At 33.3% G+C, this 21,942-nt stretch overlaps 1 protein-coding gene across 1 annotated transcript in view; it reads right to left on the bottom strand.

Annotated features, from left to right (window-relative positions):
* LOC114330376 (zinc finger SWIM domain-containing protein 5-like) overlaps nt 1-4,121 on the bottom strand; it is a 576,978-nt gene extending 572,857 nt beyond the window's left edge. The window contains exon 1 of the mRNA XM_028279716.2: nt 3,689-4,121. Within this exon, the coding sequence (XP_028135517.1) occupies nt 3,689-4,079 (391 nt within the window). The 5' untranslated portion in view covers nt 4,080-4,121. The remainder of the gene's footprint in view (nt 1-3,688) is intronic.
* Between the last annotated feature and the right edge of the window lie 17,821 nt (nt 4,122-21,942).

Genomic DNA, 21,942 nt, shown 5'->3' with positions numbered 1-21,942 from the left:
TTGAGATGTTTTTTTGTGATATTAATTTTTTGTGTGTGTGTAAATAAAAATAAGAGTTGTGTTAATAATTTTTTTCATTGTTTATTAATATTATTTTATAAAATGATTTATACATTTTTAAAGCATTTTTGCCAACCCTGCCTCTTCTTCTTCAGGTTCCTTCCCCTATCGGAGGTTGGAAATCATCATCGCTATTTTAACTTTATTAGCCGCACTTCTGAACAATTCTAATGAGCTGCAACCGAACCACTCTCTCAAATTTCTTAGCCAGGATATTTTGCGTCGTCCTGGGTTTCTCTTCCCTTGTATCTTCCCTTGCATAATTAATCTAAGCAATACGTACTTCTCGCCCCTCATTATATGACCCAGATATTGAATCTTTCTAACCCTGCCTCAGACTACCTCAAACCTGAAGTACCTATATGATACTCGGAAATACAGAGCAAAAAGAAGAGAGACAGTTTACTTTTCTATCCAATGAATCAAGGGAATATATTTTTGAAAGAGTGGTCCATTTTACATATCTGAAGTTTATTATAGAAGAGAAAGATCACGAAGAATGGGAACTGAATGCCAAGTTGGCAAAAGGAAATAAAATGATGGGAAAGCTAAGCTAGAGGAACTTTAAAACGAACCAAGTCAACCAAACATCAGTTGCTTCATAAAGGCACAGAAAGTGAGATCGATGAGGCACGTGATCAGAATGGAAATGAAGAGGATGCCAAAGATGATCCTAAAACGGAGCCCAATCACGAAAAGAAGGAAATGACGACCCAGACAAAGATGGTTTGATAGCCTACAGGGAGATCTCAGAAAAGAGGGAATTGATGGTTGGGAAAAATGACAACAAACAGGGGTGACGCATAGGCGCGGATCTAGAAATTCATAATAGTGGGGGGACAGACTTACCTCAAATAATACTATATTTTTCAGATTTAGCCATACGACTCACACTTACTCTAAGGATAAAATACACTATGTAATCCCAGATACCTACGGTATCAAAAGGATTGATAGACAATTCACAACTATTAATCTCACTGGTCGTGCTTTACCATAAAGATTAATCTTTATATCATCAATGGGTAGGTACCTACGCATGGATTATCTAGTAAAATACAAATTTTTATAGCTTTATTGTATCGCAAATTTGAAACGTGACTTTTCATGAGATAAGGTTTATACCCAGTGTAATGTATTTGCATTTTAAAATATCATTTTTGTTATTCTTTGAATTGAGAAAAATATTACCGTTGTTTATGGTTCCACCGGTACCCAAACAAATGCGCCTGCAGATTGTTTTTCAGAGAAGGGTGTTTTATTAGATTTTATGGCTTCTTTCAATTCTTTGGAAGCGGTTGTCGTGTAATTTAGTGTTGTACTGATGGCTTAAACTTTAGAGTTAACAGAAAAACATAATAAATAATAAAAAAATACTTATACATACACTAAATACAATAGGGGGTCCATGGACCCGCTGACCCCCCCCCCTGTATCCGCGCCTGGTGACGCATAAAAATAGCGAACCAAACAATACAACTGGTCAATATAATAAAGAAAAACGACATCTTACTTTCGGAATACTTCGGTCACCTTGTGATACACCCTGAAAAATATGAACTTTTGCATTTGATCATTCAGGGAAAGATCCAAGGTAAACATGCTCCTGGTAGAAGAAGAACATCATGGCTGAAAAATATATGACAGTGGTACGGAAAATCGATTAAATCGTTATTCAGACCTGCTGTCAATAAAGTCAGGATAGAGAATATGGTAGCCAACACGACATCCAAAGATCGATAACTATCATGGAACTAGAAGAAGATGATGAATACTGGTATGCTCCAAGATAGAAAGATATGGGGAGATGTAATTCAGAAAGCAGACTCGGCATAGGATATGGGCAAAGAGATATGACAGCTGTATCCAGGTATAAAAAACAAACATTAGTATTATACGAAATATTAATGTGGCATGCTTGCTTCTATTAATATATATTTTGCTGAGTAATAAATATTGTTAAGATTTTATCAGCTGTTTATATGCCAGTACGCCACTAGAACCGAAAAACAGGTACCTATAAAATGAGACGTTTTTCTCAACACTGAACACCAGTTCAACTATTTATTCGTTTCAAAAAAGCCAGTTATTTATTTATTAGTAAAACCAATTACTTATTGGTAACTGCTTGAGCCGAACTCAAAATGGGTAATTTTATTGAAGTGCAACTTTAATATCTATTTTAAAAAATTGGCATATTATATCTACCTACATACAGAAAAACAAGCTTCTACATTATGTTCTTTCTGAACGACTTCAATTCAATTGTTTTAGCAACAAAGTTATTATTCATAAAATTATTTAATTTTATAACCATGAATTGGTACAACATTGTTTTTAATAACTTACCTTCTTTGTTGTGATAAAAAAGTGAAACCAAAAGTTAAAAAAATGTATATAAGATAAAAATGATGCTGATTATCCTGAACCATTCTAGGGACGGAAAAAAAGAAATTACCAAAAAATCACTAAAAATAAAAAATTGAGAAACAAAACATATAAGAAAGAAGAATTGTTCAGGAAATGTACAGGATGGCGTGATTGTGTAACAGAGAGAGATGTGTAAAACTAGATAAACAAATAGGTAGGTACGCCCAGTTATCTATCTCTACATAGAGGTAAAAGAACTTATAATATAAACTAGGTATAAGGTATAAAATAAAAAATATGGTTCAGCAACATAAAAATGAATCTGAAAACGAAAAACACTCGAATAAAGAAGCTACAACAAACTTGTTTGACGTTTAAAAGTACTATCATGCTGATAATTTCAAGGAGCATGTGGAAAAACAAAGTCGATGACAGTAAAGGATAAATTGGTGATAACTAAACCAGATTTGGTTTTTTTTAATACAGCAGCCTCTATGACCTGCAGATTTATATCCGTGTGCTGTGTGTATTTTGATTAATCAGTTAAGAATGCTCTAACTTGTTGGGGTTGCTCACCGATTTGAAGTACATTGTCAATACATCTTTAGTCATTTACAAAACGACAAATTTTGAGAATCAGCATGGTGCGTTTGTCCAGTAGTATTCACAGCACTCAAAACTCTTATTAAGAATGAGGCAGATTAAAAATATCATGAACTATATTATGAACGAAAAAGTTCAAAAAAATGCATTAAAAAGAGAAATTGAGGAAGCTAAAACGTATGAAGAATAGTTGTTTAAGGAAGGAAAATGATTATGTGATTGTTTGATAGACGGGAAGATGAGTAAAACTAGATAAACAAATAAAGGTAGGTACGCCCAGTTATCTCTATAGAGATAAAAGACCTAATTATAAATTAGGTATACCGAAAATATGGTCCAGGAACATAAAAATGAATCCGAAAAGAAAAACATTCGAATAAATAGGTTACAAAAAACTTGTTTGTCGTTTAAAAGTACTAACATGCTGATAATTTGTTGTACCGAAGAAAATAGCAAGAAATTAGTCCAAGAGGCATGTGGAAAAACAGAGTTGAGAGTCGAGGACAGTAAAGTGTACATACACTAGTGATATTGGAAGCAATTTGGTTTTTTCTAATACAGCAGCCTACATGACCTGCGGATTTATATCCATGTACATACTGTGTGCATTTTGATTAATCAGTTAAGAATGTTCCAATTTATTGGGGTTACTCACCGACTTGAAGTACATTGTCGACACATCCTGTCTCCAGCAATTTTAATCCTTTACAGAACGACAAATTTTGAGAATCAGCATGGTGCGTTTGTCCAGCAGTATTCACAGCACTCGCGGGGGAAGGGGGCACCCTCGATAACGAGGAATACATACAAATGTCCCTCTCATTTCTGGGGAAAGACCAAAAGATAATTCTCCTTTGCACTGGCTCGGGAATACGATCATATCGTTCTTCAATTCGCTGAAAGGGAATAGTTTCGGCCACTGTTTTGGCGGTTATGTCGAGTAGTGAGTCCGGGGATCGCGGTCCCACAGGGGGGATCAATGATGGGGGCCCCCCCACAACTGCGGCCCGCGAGCAACACAGGCGCCTGTTGGCTTGCGCTGCCATTCGACTCGACACAGTCACGCGCTCGATGCACAGTTCTCTCACTCACTGACTAACTTACATTCGGTCGAGGGATTCGTCGAGACTCCTAGGGCGCAACTGAGATCGCGGAGGTGCGGTGTTGCCAAGCGCGACTACCTCAAATCCTACTGATAATCTCGAATAAATCAAATAAAATCAAAATGTAAGAAATGGAGATATGGAACAAATTTTATATCAAAGTTTAGGTGAAAATAATAGATATTTTCAAGAAAGTACATAAATATATTATTCATATAGGGGTATTATTGTTTAAATAATGAAAAATGGGTCATTTTTGCATACAATTTACTTTTTTAACTGCTGCGGTAATTCATGTTTTTATGAAGGTTTTTATGATTTTTTCTGCAAAGCTGAAGGAAAACGCTTTCATTTCAGACTTACTGAATTAAATTGGACCCATTATTTATTTAAATTATTAAAATTAAAGCTTGAAAAATTAATTTACAAAAAATATTATTTGCATTATAAACAAACATCATAAAATATTTTATTTTGCAGAAAAAGTTGGGTTATGTTAGGATTGAAAGCCAAAAAAATTGTTTGAAAAATAGATAGGTAATTATTCACAATATTTAATAGAGTTTGTATATCCATTAGATATTTAATTTGTTTATTAAATGTTACTATTTTTTCAATTGCAAAAACGTAGTTGTTGCAAATAGTGTACACACTTTTATAAGATCTTTTCTTTTTTTTTATATACCGGGTGGTGAATTGGAAAACGGGCCATAGGAAACTCAATGTAAAATTCTAAATTGTTGAATTCCTGCTTCCCTAATTATTTTACATCAAAAGTCATGAGAAACCATTTGTAGAGGATTAAAATCTGTATTAAAAACAAAAGTTAAAATTGTTCTACGATTTAAACACATTCCAAAATTTTGAAAAATATAATGCATTTGCAATAGTAAGTGCGTAAAAGTAAGACCACGCGTTACTATTTCTGACAGTATGCACACTATTGACTGAATAAATCTTCTTTATTATTACTACTTTCTCCTGAACTGAGGACATCTTTTCAACTTTATTGTTTTTTAAACAATTAATGATAAAATAAAAACACGGACACGCGCCAACTCGTAACTTTTAATGACAACAATGTTCAAATCAAAATGTACACCGGCCAATTCGTAACTTTTTTTTACCTGACCTGCCAACCCAAAACTTTCTTCAAGTGAATTCGAAACCATTGATTAAATTTAATACCTTAAATCTAAACCGAATGTTTCTTGGTTTGCTTAAAAACATTATATTTGTACTATATGTACCTATAAAAATAGCAAAAATTGAAATATCTTAATAAAATAATTGAAACAATATTATAGTGTTTCATTAACACGTGTTAAAATATTATTTCCATCAAGTATAGCTCTACACGAGCTTGGTTTTATCAAGTAATTGTAAATTTAATATTTTTTAGATGTTTAGCAATGATAAATTATTTAAATCCATCTGATAATTTAAAAGCAAAGAGATTTTCCATATGTTTATTTCAAGTCTTATTATACCTTTATTTAGTTACGAATTCACCGGTAGTTGATCGGTTACCGAAAAATTACCTGAGAGGGTCAGAGTTACCAATTGGCCTGTAATTAGGATGGGGGATTAAAATAGTTACGAATTCGCCGGGACCCAAAAACACAAGGGCCGGTTGTTCGAACGCTAATCAACAATGATCACTATCAAATATTTAATTACTGTCACCAACTGTCAATGTCAACTTTTATTGGGTTGCTGAAAACATAATTGATTATAATTATGAGATTAGTTAATCAATTAACATAACAATTATTAACATAATTGATTAAGTAATTTCATAATTGTAATCAATAATTATGATTTCAGCAACCCAATCAAAGTTGACATTGACAGTTGGTGACAGTAATTAAATATTTGATAATGATCATTGTTGATTAGCGTTCGAACAACCGGCCCTGACAGTTCAAAATATTGTTAATATAATAATTGCATTGTGACCTAACGCAACCTTATACACATTCTTGCACTATGTACATAGGCGTAACCAAAGGGGGGTTTTTTGGGGGTTATAACCCCCCCCCATTGGGATGTACTTTGAGCTCTATACGCTTAACACCATACCCCTCGGAGACCTTCCAGTAGTTGTAACCCCCCCTTAGGATTATCCTGGTTACGCCTATGACTATGTGTGGCCTAAATTTGGCAAATACTTTGATAAAATTTATTATATTTTACAAAATTTTGGAATGTGTTTAATTCGTAGAACAATTTTAACAATTGTTTTCAATAAAGATTTCAATCCTCTACAAATAGTTTCTCATGTCTTTTGATATAGAATAATTAGGGAAGCAGGAATTCAACAGTTTAGAATTTTACATTGAGTTTCCTTTCCTATGGCCCGTTTTCAAATTCACCAACCGGTATATATTTTCGATTAAATGCATTGTGAAATCAAAATTTCAATAATTAAACTCACCTCCAAAATGGCGTTTGAAAATTGTTGTAATTTGTTTATACATAACTTGTTTTTTAATAAAGTCGCGGGGATTAAAATTTTTTTGAAATACTCTTTCGATATTCGTGGTATTTACTAACAATGTTTTACACATTTAAACCAAAGTTTTTCGTGTACCACTTTTTTTGTGAGATAACTTTTCCAGTTTTAAAAATTGTAATTTATTTTTCTCTTGTGTTTTGTTTTAAAAAATACCATAATTTTTTTACTATTATGTATAAATAGTATTGTTAAGTAGTAGAGTTAACAGATGTACTCACGCAGTTTTAAACGTTAATATTGATAAATAAACAAATTATGAATTTTTAAAGTTGGAAAAGCTATCTCGGTAAAAAATGGTCCTAGACAATAGTTATTTATGATATAAGTGTTAAAAGTACACGTTTAAGGCACGCATGTGAAAGTTTGCAGAATGAGCGAAGCGAATTCTGCAATTCACATGAGTGCCTTAAAAATGTACTTTTTAACACGTATATCATACAATATTTTTTCTACAAACGTCTTATATGTCAACAATTATAATTTATTTATTCTCAATTACAGGACAATATCTACAAAAACTTTTACTTGAACTTGACTGACATTCCATTTTTATATTTTTCTTGACATTACATCAAAACTGCCTATACTGTCAATACGTAAATCATAACAACTATAGAATAACATCTTACTTTTATTGTTGCATATTCTAACAAATTTTAATAGTTTTTTTCTACAAACGTGTTAAAAATGCAATAATATAGTTTAAATTTTTTTTTCTCTGATTCTGGCCTTGGTTTAGAACTAGAACCTTTAGCCACGTAATTGTATAACTTATCACTAAGTCAGGGGAGTAATGTGTAGTGTGTGTGTTGAGTAAGTGTCTTGTTACTTTGCAAAGTAACTTGTTGACGTCATTGGCTTTGTAAAGAGACGCTAAATAGTTTAAATTAAATTTTAAAAAACCCTTTAAACCACCTTTTTCAAATTGCGCAAGTTGTACTATTAATATTAATGTTAATAAATGAAATATAAACATTTTGACGTTTCACAATTTGACAATTCACTTTTAACTGCAGTGCCTTAAAAATTTTAAAGCACTAGTACTTTAAAGTAGCATTTTTAACGAAAAAACAGTAAAATCCTATAAAAGGTATATGTATTTAAAAACCCTCAAAAGGGCCACATCAAAATCACATAACTAGTTTTCGACTGGTTTACCAGTCATCATCAGTGCTTACGTGCAATGTACATGCTAACCACCAAGATATTATTTAACAACAATATGTTGGTCAAAGCCCAGTAAAAGAAGTCCGTCAAGGAAACATTGGTTTAAAATGTTACATTAAGTGTGGGTGTTTAAAATATTTAGCTAATCTGTCCCAGGTAACATCTGAACTGTGGATTTGACTTGTTTACATGTTTTCATTTTCAACATGTAAACAAGTCAAATCCACAGCTCAGATGTTACCTGGGGCAGCTTAGCTAAATATTTTTAACATCCACACTTAATATAACATTTTAAACCAATGTTTCCTTGACGGACTTCTTTTACTGGGCTTTGACCCACATATTTTTGTTAAATAATATCTTGGTGATTAGCATGTACATTGCACGTAAGCACTGATGATGACTTGTAAACCAGTCGAAAACTAGTTATGTGATTTTGATGTGGCCCTTTTGAGGGTTTTTAAATATACCTTTTATACAGGATTTTACTGTTTTTTGTATTACATGGTATACAGCCAACCACAGGAAAAATTTTTCCTTGTGAATTTTCATTTTTAACGCTCCCATGGAGTGCTAAAAATTGCATTTTTAACACGGTTGTAGAAAAAACCGGCAGAGCCCCGGGGCCCGCGGCCAAGGGGGCCCCGCAGGAGTCCCCTTTGATTGGCCGAGATATTACATTGATTGACAGAGACTGACATAGATTTTAACGAGGAAAATAAAAATATGTATTTTGGAAGCCGGTCCTATCAAAATATTTTCAAATGACACAATTTTAAAAAGACATTTTAAAAATAACGCAACATAAAGTTTTAATTGTTCACTGGGGAAATTAGTCTTTTCGACTAAAAATGCAATTGGAATAGAACAGGGGCCCCTGAGGCCTGAGCTAAGCTGCGGCTTAGCTCAGGCTAAGCCCCAGTTTAACATCCCGATACCTTAACATAATAAACATTTAAATTATTACTTAGGAAATTAGTTATTTCGGCGTAATAAAACCAAAAATGCCATTGGAAGAGGGGGCCAGGGCTAAACTGGGGCCTCCGAGACCTTTCCTAAAGATATAAATTGTTACTGAAGTAATTAGTTATTTTGGCGAAATAAAAACTAAAATGCAACCGGAATAGGGGCCCCAGGTCCAAGCTACTTTGTCTTGACCAATTTACTCCAGACCACATCTTGGTACCACATATTGAAAAGAAAGGTAAGGGTAAGATAGAATCAGCACATTAGAATCAGTCCCACCAGTACACTGACCAGCTTCACCGAGTGTGTTCACTCACACTCACATTCGGCTCACACTGCAGTTGCTTAATGCACCTTAATTAAGGTGCATTTACGTTCGCTTGGTTATTCGTTCGCCACAAAGTAAGACAATTTATGTACATTTTACATTGTAGCGAACGAACGCATTCGTTGATGATCCATCCGCAATGTCAGATACAGATCAAGATGTAATCATTAGAGCTGTTAATTTTATAGTTATTGCAGGACATGCTGAAAACAAAAGAAAGAAGAGAGTGTGGTGTTCACACAGGAGGAAAATGCGGTTTCAAGGGGTTAAATATAAGACATTTTTCCGAACCCCCCTCCCGCTGGGGGGTACATTCTCCAGACTCCCGGTAGGGGGCCCCAGATCACATTTGCCCCGGGGGCATATACGTAAACTGCAGACGCACAAGGCATGGGCGAACGATTCGGCTTTTTCCGATTAGCGGGTAGTAGAATGAGCTACATACCCGAAAGTTAAGTTAGGACCGAAGGGTTGGGTCTTCCTCCTTTCCGAATTCGTAAAATTCGATATTTGTACATAAAGATAATTAAAAACGTTGATAATACGAATATATACTGTGTTTTATTTACATTTTTTAAACAGGCTTAAATAATTGTAGACGTATATTGGCATCACGATCAATCGTAGTAAACAGCAGACGTATAAAGGCTAAGTACGTCTGCACTCTACTACCCGCTAATCGGAAAAAGCCGAATCGTTCGCCCATACCTTGTGCGTCTGCAGTTTACGTATATGCGCCCCGGGGCCCCCAACATCATAGTTACGGCCCTGGTAATTGGTCTAATTTACAAGCACGTCCTAACTGAACTCGAAGGAGACATTATTAAGCGATGCTTCTTCTATAAGTATCTAGAAAAATCGCTACCGTTATATCTTTATCTTCTAATGACTTACTCTGGGGTTAGATCATCCAGCGCTAAAGGTATATAAGGTATATGACGAAAAAACTATGTAATTATTTAACTTCAATTCATATCCCAGAAGAACAGTAAAATCGCATAGGTAATAGAAAAGTAGTTCTGTTGTTTCTTATTTCATTTTTCAATTGAATAAAAACTGGAAAGACGGACTGAATATATAAAAAAATTATTGAGAGAGGACCATTCGGTCTACCAACTATTATTAATATTGTTCTGAAGCTATTTCTTTGTGGCATTTATGTAATTTACTATTCTAATTGGGAAATAAGCCACAATAATTTAACTTGAAGAATGATTTTATTGACGTTTCGACTTCCACCTCGGACGTCGTTATCCAAATACAAAATATTAATAAATTAAACAAATTTTGTTGCTTAGTAAAAAAATTCTTCTAGTAATTTAATTTAATCTGACTCATTCATATCGGCAATTCAGATATATATTATATATCTGAATTGCCAAAGTAGAAGACTTTAAAATGAAATTGCCAATATCATTGCCAACTCATAAATATTGGCAATATCATTTTAAAGTCTTCTACTTTAAAATGTATAATATATATCTGAATTGCCGATATGTTTTAAATTGTCAAAATGTTTTTTTAAAATTTGTTCAATTTATTAATATTTTGTATTTTGATAACGACGTCTGAAGTGGAAGTCGAAACGTCAATAAAATCATTTTTCAAGTTAAATTATGGCTTATTTCCCAATTAGCAAAGTAAACAACAATTATTACCTAACAAACAAATCTAGACACCTGACCAAACCATAGATCACTTATTACACAAGTAAACAAAATGAAATGTTAATAAACATTCATAAAATATTGATTTAAATTCGAAATTCTCAATAAAACGACTATTCAATTTTAAAAAGGTTCTAAAACCTCTTGTGGCATTTTCTAATTGTTTAATCCCATAAAAACATTATTTTTAAATTATTCAATTATTGTACTATTTTTTGTAATATATTCAATTATGAGATCTATAACTTTTCCTTCTAATAATAATACAATAAAGGCAAAATGGAGCAAGAATCAAATCAAATATTTTATTAAAAATACCAAAATCAAAGCATATCGGATTTTTCGCATACTTGGCGACACCGCGATCTCGTAGCGAGACGTAACTGAGTGCGACTGCGTCGTCTTACCTCAGCAGACGGCACAGCTGATTCGACCCCCGCGTGCGTAATGTGCTTTGTTTATGTTGGCCACATGGCGCAAGGTGCAGGGGGGGCGCCACCAAAAGGGACGGAGACGCGAGTGTGGACCACTGTCATACGCCGTACAGAGTTGCCGATACCTGGAAAATTTCATGTAAATATAAGATTTTGGTTAAATCTGTCAATTAAAAATGGGGATATGTATTATAATATCTTATTTTAACAATTCAAATTGTTAGAATATTTGTTTAAAACAATTTAATGTCCGACTGGTATAATATTTGATAAATAATGACATGGTTTCGAAGTCAGTTAAGTATGATATAATACCCTAGGGCGTTATTTTGAAAATAACGCCCTAGGGCATTAAATTTAAATAACTAGTTAAATATTGTCAAGTTGACAAATAACAACCTAAGTAAAACTATGGTTACCACAATTACTTTACGATACGACTATTGCTGGTAAATGTACTTATTTGAAAACTAATTAATTCAAAATTTATTCAAATATTTTGCATATAAAGAATAATTTAGTCGGACATTAAACGTTGAAGGCACCACGGGTATTATAGATAATAACGCTTTCGGTCAACGTACATCCCTCGGGCCAAAGGCCCTCGGTATATACCACCATTGGCCATTGACCTCAAGCGTTATTATCCTTATAATACCCTTAGTACCTTAATAACTATTAACGTATTGTCGCATATTTTTAAAGATAAATATAACAATATTAACAAATGTGCGACATACATATAATAGAAAAGCTTATGAATTTATTGTTGAAAGTTGAAATCTATACCTATATAGGTATATAAAAGACTTCGGAAATCGTTCTCAAATACAAAACATTAATAAGTTAAACAAATTTTGTTTTTGTTACTTGATGATCTCATTCCCTGAATTAATTTTTTATGTTTTTACGTTATCTGTTATTAAAAAATAAGACTCGCGCAATTTTCGCTCATCACACCCTCCCCTTCACTCAAAAACTTAATATTTTCGTTTTTATTTTTTTTTCGATGGATTCCAATATGTACATTGAAAAGTTTCAAAAAATTCAGAGACATGTTTAAGGCTTTTACAAAATTTGTCTAGTTTTTATAGACCTGTAAGTTGTGTGTAAATAACCTAAAAATGCATTTTTTCCAAAAAAGTATAAACTCTTTTTTGGAGATGGCTGTAGGTTAATTTTTTTTTATTTTGTAAATTTTTTCAAAAAATGTTTTTCTGTTTTTTTCAGATTTCCTCCAAAAATCTGAAAAACTGGTTTTTGTAGGAGTTTTGGAAGATTTTCTCCATATTATAGACTTTAAAATAGATAAAATCAAGGTTTTTTATAGGTTATATTAATTTGTAGTAACTGAGTCCTTCAGGACATTCAAAAATTGGGCTAAACACCTTTAAACCCCAAAAAACTATGGTTTTTCAATTTTTGTAAGAGTTTTTCCGAGTTGTGAACTAAAATTGCACTAAAATTACACGAGCTCTAGATGAAGCACAAGAAGGAATAAAAGTCAATGGAAAAATCGTGAACAACATCAGGTACGCCGATGATCAAGTACTGATACAGTACATTCACTGCTGGCAGTGAAGAAGAACTACAAATTCTGTTAACCAAAGTAGTGCGAGAAGGAGAACTATATGGTCTTAAGGTGAATGTAAAAAACTAAAACAATGGTAATTTCAAAAAAGCACACACCAGTTATAGACTAAGAGCCGCTATAGGTGAAATTTCTTAATCCTTTTAGGCACGACGGGACCCTATAACTTAAATAGTAGAACCTAAAAGAAAACGTTTGAGCACTGTGCCGTCACTTTTCAGTGGCACGTGCGTCTACAGTGGCGCATCAAACTTTCCACTTATGGACGGGATACATAAATTAAAAAATACCCTCCCTTATTACCAGAATTTAATTTTTTTAAGTTCTATGTGATTAAGACATAAGATTCATCGTAATTTTAACCCACCATCCGCTTCTCCCTGCACCCACCATCAAAAACTTTATTTTTCGATTTTATTTTTTTTGGTGGGATTCAATCAATTTTAAAATTTCAAAAAATTCACAAGCATAGTTAAGGCTTTTATAAAACACGTCTATTTTTTATAGACCTGTAGGTTGAGTGTACATAACCTCAAAAAAATTTGGAAAAAAGTATATAATCTTTTTTTGGGGATAGGTGCAGATCTAATTTTTTCTTAGTCTTGTGTATTTTATCAAGCACTATATTCCTATTTTTTTTCAGATTTTTTTGTAACGCTGGTCACCCTCAAAAATCCAAAAAACTGTTTTTAAGGGGGTTTTGGGGGGTTTAAACGTGTTTTTCTGATTTTTAAATATTCTAAAGGACTCAATTACTTCAAGTTACATATAACCTATAAAAACAAAATTGATTTGATATATTATAAAGTCTTAAAATAGGGAAAATCCCCCAAAACCCCCAAAAAACAGTTTTTCGGATTTTTGAAGGTGGGGAGAATTACGGAAAAATCTGAAAAAAATTAAAAATATAGTGTTTGATAAAACACACAAGATTAAGAAAAAATTAGACCTGCAGCTATTCCTCAAAAAAAGTTATAGGCTTTTTTGAAAAAAAAAAATTCTTTTAATTTTTTGAGGTTATGTACACTCTACCTATGGGTCTATAAAAAATAGGCATGTTTTATAAAAGCCTCAGTTATGCGTGTGAATTTTTTGAAATTTTAAAATTGATTGCATCCCACAAAAAAAAAATAAAGACGAAAAATGAAGTTTTTGATGGTGGGGGCAGGGGGAAGGGGGTGGTGGGTTAAAATTACGCTGAATCGTATGTGTTAATCACATAGAACTTAAAAAAATAAAAAAAATGTAATTCTGTTAGTAAGGGAGGGTAACTTTTAATTTATTTATCCCTTCCATAAGTGGAAAGTTTGATGCGCCACTGTCGACGCAGGTGCCACTGAAAAGTGACGGCACAGTGTTCAAACGATTTCTTTTAGGTTCTACTATTTAAGTTATAGGGTCCCATCGTGCCTAAAATGATTAAGAAATTTCACCTATAGCGGCTCTTAGTCTATTATAGGTAAACATAGGTACTAGTCAACAACAAGCTCGTTGAACAAGTGAAAAAGTACCTAGGATATTGGATGAAACTTAGACAAGAGGTTAAATGTAGAATAGAACAGGCAAGAAACACCTTCTTAGGGCTCTATTAGTCTAGGTCAGCGGTTCTCAACCACCGTGTCGCGACACACTAGTGTGCCGGAAGAACCTATCAGGTGTGTCGCGAGATTTACGAATACGATATTTCTATTTATATTTTTTTACTTGTTATAATATACCAATCATGCATTCAACCATTTTTTTAACTATTAGGTATATACCACGTTATACCAATCAATAAAGTGCCAATCCGTAATTGTTTCCTCTCTATGCTTAATATATTCATCTGTACTTACCTACCACTAGCAAAAATTTGTACATATAAGGGTGTCGCGAATCTGTAAGGAGTACGTTAGTGCGTCGCTGAGTAAAAAAGGTTGAGAACCGCTGGTCTAGGTAACTGGTGGCGTAACTAGTGGCGCAACTAGTGGGCCCACCAAATTGTGAGCACGGGCAACTGGTGGCCGAGAATAGCCACCAGCAAAAATAATAAAATGAATTGGAATTGGAAAAATAATCAAATGCAATCGGAAACTTGTTTGTTATCAATTTTACGAAAAAAAGTTATTCTTCATAAAATGCTCTTAATAGTATATATAAGATGCAACCATCAGATTCAAATTTTGTGAATTTTATACGAGGTATGTCAAAAAAGATGAATTTCGCTCAAGAGTAAAGTATCCTTATATTAAACAATATCGAAAAATGTTTTATAAAAAGTTGTTCGGAATTAAAAGCTATGTTTGAATATGCAATTAAATTCTTCTAATTGAAATATTGTGAACTGTAAAGGTACTTTACTCTTGGACGAAATTAATATTTTTTAACATACCTCGTATAGAATTGATAAAAGTTTATATATTATGATTGCATCTTAGATTTTAGACCATATAAAGCTTTTTGTAAAAAATAACTTTTTTCGTAAAATTAATAATAAAATACTTATAGATATTTGTAATAAAATGATGTTGGGTAAATATCCGTAATTAAAAAAAAAATGCATTTTTTTTTTCAATTAGAATGATGTAATAAAATTAATGCGTCCCAAAACATAGTTTTTTTAATTCTTAACAACTTTTCATAATAACAATTTTCGATGTTGTGAAATCTAAAGGTACTTACATACAATTTTTTTGACATACCTCGTATAACATATATTATGCAGAGCATTTTATAAAGAATATTTTTTTTTCGTAAAATTGATAAGAAAAAAGTTTCCCATATGGTTCCAAGTTACGCAGACATACGGTACCTATATATAAAAGCTCAATTTTTTTAAATTCTCCAATTAACGTCACATTCGAATTCAGCATAATTAAAAACAAAATAGAAACATTTTTGATCAAGGTAAAGTGATGAATTCACCGATATTTCTAAAATATAAAAAGAACTTTTATTGTTTAAACAATGAATAAACAATTAACGGCTAAATCTGCGAGAAGAACTTTTTAATATAGCATATTTATAAATCAACAAAAAAGGTTTTAGAAAAATATACGCTTGTTAATAGAAAATATAGAAGTTAATAGAAAAGAAATACGAAGCACTCGATTACAATACAAATGAACTAGTGGTGGCCGACACCAGTTGCTCAATCTAATAGGGTCCATATAACATAATGCCCCGGCTTGGTGGCGCCACCAGACACGGTTACCCGGCTGGTGGACTGGTTCGGCCACCAGATCGACAACAATTTCTGGTGGCGCAACCAGTTGCCGTAGTCTAATAGGTCTCATTTACTTAAATGCCCCGTGACGTCATGAGTCACTGGTGGAGCAACTTGGTGGCGTCACCAGTTGCCTAATATAATAGCGGCCTTAAAGATGCGACAGCTACTCACTACTAATTCCATGAACCGACGAAGTTTTAAGGCGTATGAATAGAAAACGTGAACTCACAGAAATTATCAAGAAACGTCTTATCTTGGACACATATTTAGACACGACAAGACCTGAAGGAAGAGGAAGTTATACCTGGTATAACTTCCTCTTCCTTCAGCTTATTATAGAAGCAGTGGCGTAGCTGAAGATTGGGGGGCCTCCCCGCAAAAATTGTTGGTGGGCCCCCTTATTATAAACATAACGACAACTAATAACAGTATACCTAATGATTACTAAAATATATGTAAATGACATTATTTGGCCTTTGTATGTCTTCATCAGTTAGTGTTAAAAGATTTTTGGGAATAGACATGAAAACCTATTATACATGTCTCTAATCCGACAAACCTATTAGTAAGTTGTTGCAATATTATATATTTTACATTGAAAACATTAACTTTAAAAAAAAATTTTGCTATAAGTTATTTTTCTGTCGTAGCTCATCGTAAAAATTTTTTATACGTTTTATCCGTTTATTTTTAAATTCCGATATAGGTATAATAATACCCCACTATTCTGCTATTCCTGCTGTTTCTGCTAAAGTTTCGGAAAACAAATTTTTCATTTCTCGAAAATTATCACGAGTTTTTTCAAAAAGTTGAAGGGCCGTTTCAGATTGGAAAAGTTTTGATGTTAGATTCACAATTATTCATACGATCTAATAATGCATTAGCTTCTAATTTTTCATCGTTTTTTTTTAGATAGCAATTAAATGAAATTTTTGTTAAAGCTTTCATTACTTGTTGGAAAGCTTGATGCTAAGCCATAACAGCATCATGTCTGTATGACCACCGGGTTTCACATAACTTTTTAAGTGTTGGCAAACGCGATGAATCCAAAGTCATAACAGCACATAGTAGTTACATCCCATATTTTAATACTTGCACTAAAAAAAAACATATAATCTTTTAATTATATCCTAAAAAAAAAACTCCTGTACACCAGCAACGGCATCAATGTCTCTCATCAACTCTCTTTTTCAATGTCAGTTATGCGCCTTTGCACGTCTGAATATACACCGCTCATAACGCTTGCCCCGTCATACCCCTTTCCTTTGCAGTTGTGTACGGAAAGGTCCTTTGATTGAGATTGTATAAATTTTAAAATTTCCCAATAGGGATGGACTGGATTCTAGTTGAGCCGAGCTTTTGACAAGCTTGATCTCGGCTGTAACTTTCGAGCCAAGCTCGGCTTTAACTTTCGAGCCAAGCTCGGCTTGAACTTCGAGCTGCAGGTTGAGCTCGTAGCTCGTGTCAGCTCGGCTCAAGTATTTCGAGCCGAATCGAGCTGGGCTCGGCTGGAATTTAATCCATGTTTTACGGACACACTGTATATTACTTATTCTTACTGTGAATTACTTATTCTCAAACAGAAGTATCAGTCGCAGCAGAAATAAATGAATTAGAACATGTATTAAGTATTAGCTAAAATATTGACAAGCTCGTTAAGGAAAGCTCTGCTCGTTTCGAACTCAGCTCGACTCGGCTCGAAAAGTTTGATTCAGCTCGAAGCTCGGGCCCAAGAAACAAACCGCCTTAAGCTTGAAGCTCGGCTCCTCAAACGGGCAGAGCCTCGAGCCGAGCCCAGCTAGGCTCCAGCATGTGACCATGCTTATTTCCTAATATGCGAATAAATCCCAAGAAACTTTCAACAACTTCTGTTTTAGAAGGTAAATAATTATTTTCATCGCAAGTCATTTTTACATACCGGAAAATAAAACTAAGCTGTTCGTGTTTTGAAATATCTTGTGTGGTATCAAGAATTATTGAATAAAACCAATTTTTTTAATTAAATTAATCAATTTGTTTTCAGTTTCTTGAGCCATCAAATGTATAACTTCGTTTTGTATTTGTTTTGTTTTTAAGTTATTGTTTTTATCGATTTATTTAGCTAAAACAGGATCATTTTAGCTAGTAAAAGAACCATGGACAAAAAATTACCTTTTTGGGATTTACTTTCAGCTAAACTACCAACATGTCCACGAAAATAAGCTACGTCGCATAAGCTACCCGCATTCTCCATTTTGATACTTATTAGGAAAATATGTTTTGGTCTCCAATTTAAAGAAAGTAGAAGTACTAAGCTTGAAGGCTTTAAGGGGCCCCTCCTAAGGTCGGGGCCCCCCGCCTTGAGGGCCCTGCGGGCCTGTCAGCTACGCCCCTGTATAGAAGGGAAAATAGAAGGGAGGCGCAGCCCATGTAGATGACAAATGACCTGGCTGCGCAACATCAAAGAATGGACAGGATTAGACTTTTAAAGTCTAATAAGAAAAGCCCAAAATAGAGAAGACTTTGCAGAAGTCATCGCCAACCTTCGCTAAGAAGACGGGACCTAAAGAAGAAGAATAACTAAAATTACACTGAGTATTACTATTTAATCACATAGAACATAAGAAAATTATTTTTTTTATTTAGCTTACCTAAATGCTGTGACAACTAAGGCAATTGGCATAATGCAGTTGATTTCGCAATCTGATTATAGTGTAATGTGTAGCGTTTATGTTGAGTAAATATCTTGTTACTTAGTAAAGCTGAAGGCTGGGAGTAAGGGTATTTTGCCTATCTTAACGGGAGGTGTCTTTTTCCTAAAGTTTAACAAACAAGAAAGTACTACAGAGTGTTATTGTCAACTACTTAGGTATAGTGTTTTTGTAAACTACTCAGTCAGGACTATTTTTCCTGCCTTGAATTTTTGGAGTATAAATACTTATCTATTATTTGTATACAGGGTGTCCAGAAACTCTGCCGACAAACGAAGACAGGAGATTCCTCAGATAATTTTAAGACAATTTAAACCAATTCACCTAGTCCGAAAATGCTTTCTAAGGGAGCTAGAGCTCTTTGAAGATGGCGACATGAAATTAGTTTTTCTTAAATACCTCCAGAACGCTTCTATTTAGAAAAACGAAAATTGGTATGAGTATTTACTTTTCAGAGATGAATCGATTCCATCCATTTCAAATTTCTAGTACCGGTCATAGGCGTCCGTTTTGGGTAGAGCAATGGGTGTTTTATCGCATAACTTTTTTATCCTTAACTTTTATGCATTTTTGACACCGGATTATTAAATCGTGAGGTATTCTAGTACTAAAAGGTACTCTTGCTTTAAGTCGGTAGGACACCCCGTTTTCTAGAAAAATCGATTTGAAAGTTTTCGTTTTTGGAATTTGAAAAAAAATTGAAAGAACTTTTCAACAAAAAACGAAGTATTTTAACAACATAAAGTAAGAGTAACTTTTAGTACTCGAATACCTCATAATTCAATAATCTAGTGTCAAAAATGCTCAAAATTTCAATACAAGTAAGTTATGCTATAAAATAGCTGTTGACCTACCCAAAACGGACGCCTATGACCAGTACTAGAAATTCGCAATTAATGAAATCGATTTATCTCTGGAATATAAATAAATGTACCAGTTTTCGTCTTTCTAAACAGTTTTTTTTTTAATTTTTTTTTAATTCAAAAAGCGAAAAATTTTCAAATCGATTTTTCTAGAAAACGGTGTGTCCTACCGATTTTAAAGAAGAGTACCTTTTAGCACCAGAATACTTCACAATTTAATAATCCAGTGTCAGAAATGCATAAAAGTTAAAGATAAAAAAGTTATGCGATAAAATAACCGTTGCCCTACCCAAAACGGACGCCTATGATCGGTACTAGAAATTTGCAATGGATGGATTAGATTTATATCTTGAAAATAAATATGCATACCAATTTTTGTTTTTCTAAATAGAAGCGCTCTGGAGGTATTTAAGAAAAAATAATGACAAGACGCCATCTTCAAAGAGCTCTAGCTCCCTTAGGAAGCATTTTCGGACTAAGTGAATTGGGTTAAATTATCTTAAAATTATCTGAAGAATCTCCTGTGTTCGTTTGTCGGTAGAGTTTCTGGACACCCTGTATAATATGTACTTATATGCTAAACCTTACAGTCTGTTTGATATTTTTTTATTGACATTCACAGTAGTGATTCAGCGACTAACAATTTTATTACAATACTTCAAACAATAATTCAAAGTATTCTAAACTAAAAATACCGTTGTATAATTAACAAACATTTTTCTTTCAATTACATAATACGGGTACGGGTACGGGTACGGGTACCAGGCGACGAGTAGGTAAAGTATAAATACATAATGGTCAAACATTATGGTCCAAGAGCTGTGAGACATTTTTGAGTAGGTATTTTAGGCAACCTAAAAAATTTTCAGGTGACTCTTCCATGATAGCCTAATACAAAAATGCCGGTCTGGCTGGAGGGTAGCGGTTATTTTCCCCAAAAATCCCCCCCAAAATTAAACAAAAGGGTAAAAATTGTTATTACAAAAAATATCATTGACGTGAGTTTAAAGTAAATTTAAATATTTAAATATAAAGGAAATAAACAGGTCAGGCGATTTGAGGGCGATTTTAACTCTGCAAGATACTTGCATGGGCGCCCCAGGATTATTTTTAGGGGATGCATCTGAACTTCAGAAAATTTCATCTGAATCTGTACATACTATTAACGAGTATATAATATACAACTATACAGGCATAGATATGTACATTCCTTCCGGACAGGGAGGTGCAATTGTTATTTTGACAGGGTATTTTTTAATTTTAAAAATAAATAATCTAAAAAAGACAGGTTCTTTTTGGTGAAATTTTTCAATTGCCATTTGATGAAACAAATTACGCGTGCATATAAATGAAAACCGCTATAGGTAAGCAGCAGTGTGAGAAAGAGCGTATACCGATAGCTGTTTGCGTCCTCTGTTGTAGCTGAGCGAGTCCGTTCGCTCGAGACAATCACGTGACCTGGCGATATCCATGTTGTTGTGCCTCGAAACGTTAGAGTAATTATTATATATATCATAGTTTTATAAGTAACTTTTTCTTAATTAAAGGAAAATAATACGTACTATACAATAGATTTTGCAAATATGATAGAAAAAAAAACAAATTTATTATTATAAATATATTGGTAGAAAAGTATAAAACTATAAACTAAATTAATTATGTGTCCGAATCTTGTACTTCTTCTTCAAACTCCTCATCTGAGCTTAAATATTCATTCTTTTCTTCTTCGCCAGACTCCCCTCGAGACTCAGATTCCTCTTGTACATGATCTGTATTCTAAATAATATGTATTTAGAATTAATTAAAAATTAATAAGTGATTAATTAGTTGAGTTGCTACGTATTCTCCGTTCTTTTATACGGACTCAAAGTCTGGACAATCACGGGCGAATCTGAGGAAAGACGTTGTTGAGATGTGGAGTTATCGAATAATGTTAAATATATCATGGACACACGTAACAAACAAGGAAACATTAAGAAAGATGAAAAAGGCAAAAGAAATACTCAACACTATGAAGGAAAGAAACGTGATGTGCTTGGTTATATAAGGAAAAGTATTAAGCATTGGTTATATAAGTAAGAATACGTAGCAACTCAATCAATTAATCACTAATTAATTTTTCATTTATTCTAAATACATATTACAACTATTTACAGATCAGGTAGAAGAATCTGAGTCTCAAGGGAAGTCTGACGAAGAAGAAGAGAATGTATATTTATTTTAACTAATTTTTTTTTCCTTCATAGTGTTGAGTATTTCTTTTGTCTTTTTCATCTTTCTTAATGTTTCAGTGTTTGTTAAGTGTTATGCCCATGATATTTTTTACATTTTTCGATAACACCACATCTCAACAATGGCAAGTTTTTCTTCAGAT

The sequence above is a fragment of the Diabrotica virgifera genome, chromosome 6, assembly GCF_917563875.1.
Source record: "Diabrotica virgifera virgifera chromosome 6, PGI_DIABVI_V3a".
Taxonomy (NCBI): domain Eukaryota; kingdom Metazoa; phylum Arthropoda; class Insecta; order Coleoptera; family Chrysomelidae; genus Diabrotica; species Diabrotica virgifera.
The sequence above is the reverse complement of the archived record's forward strand: the minus strand, read 5'-3'. Positions and strand labels throughout refer to the sequence as shown.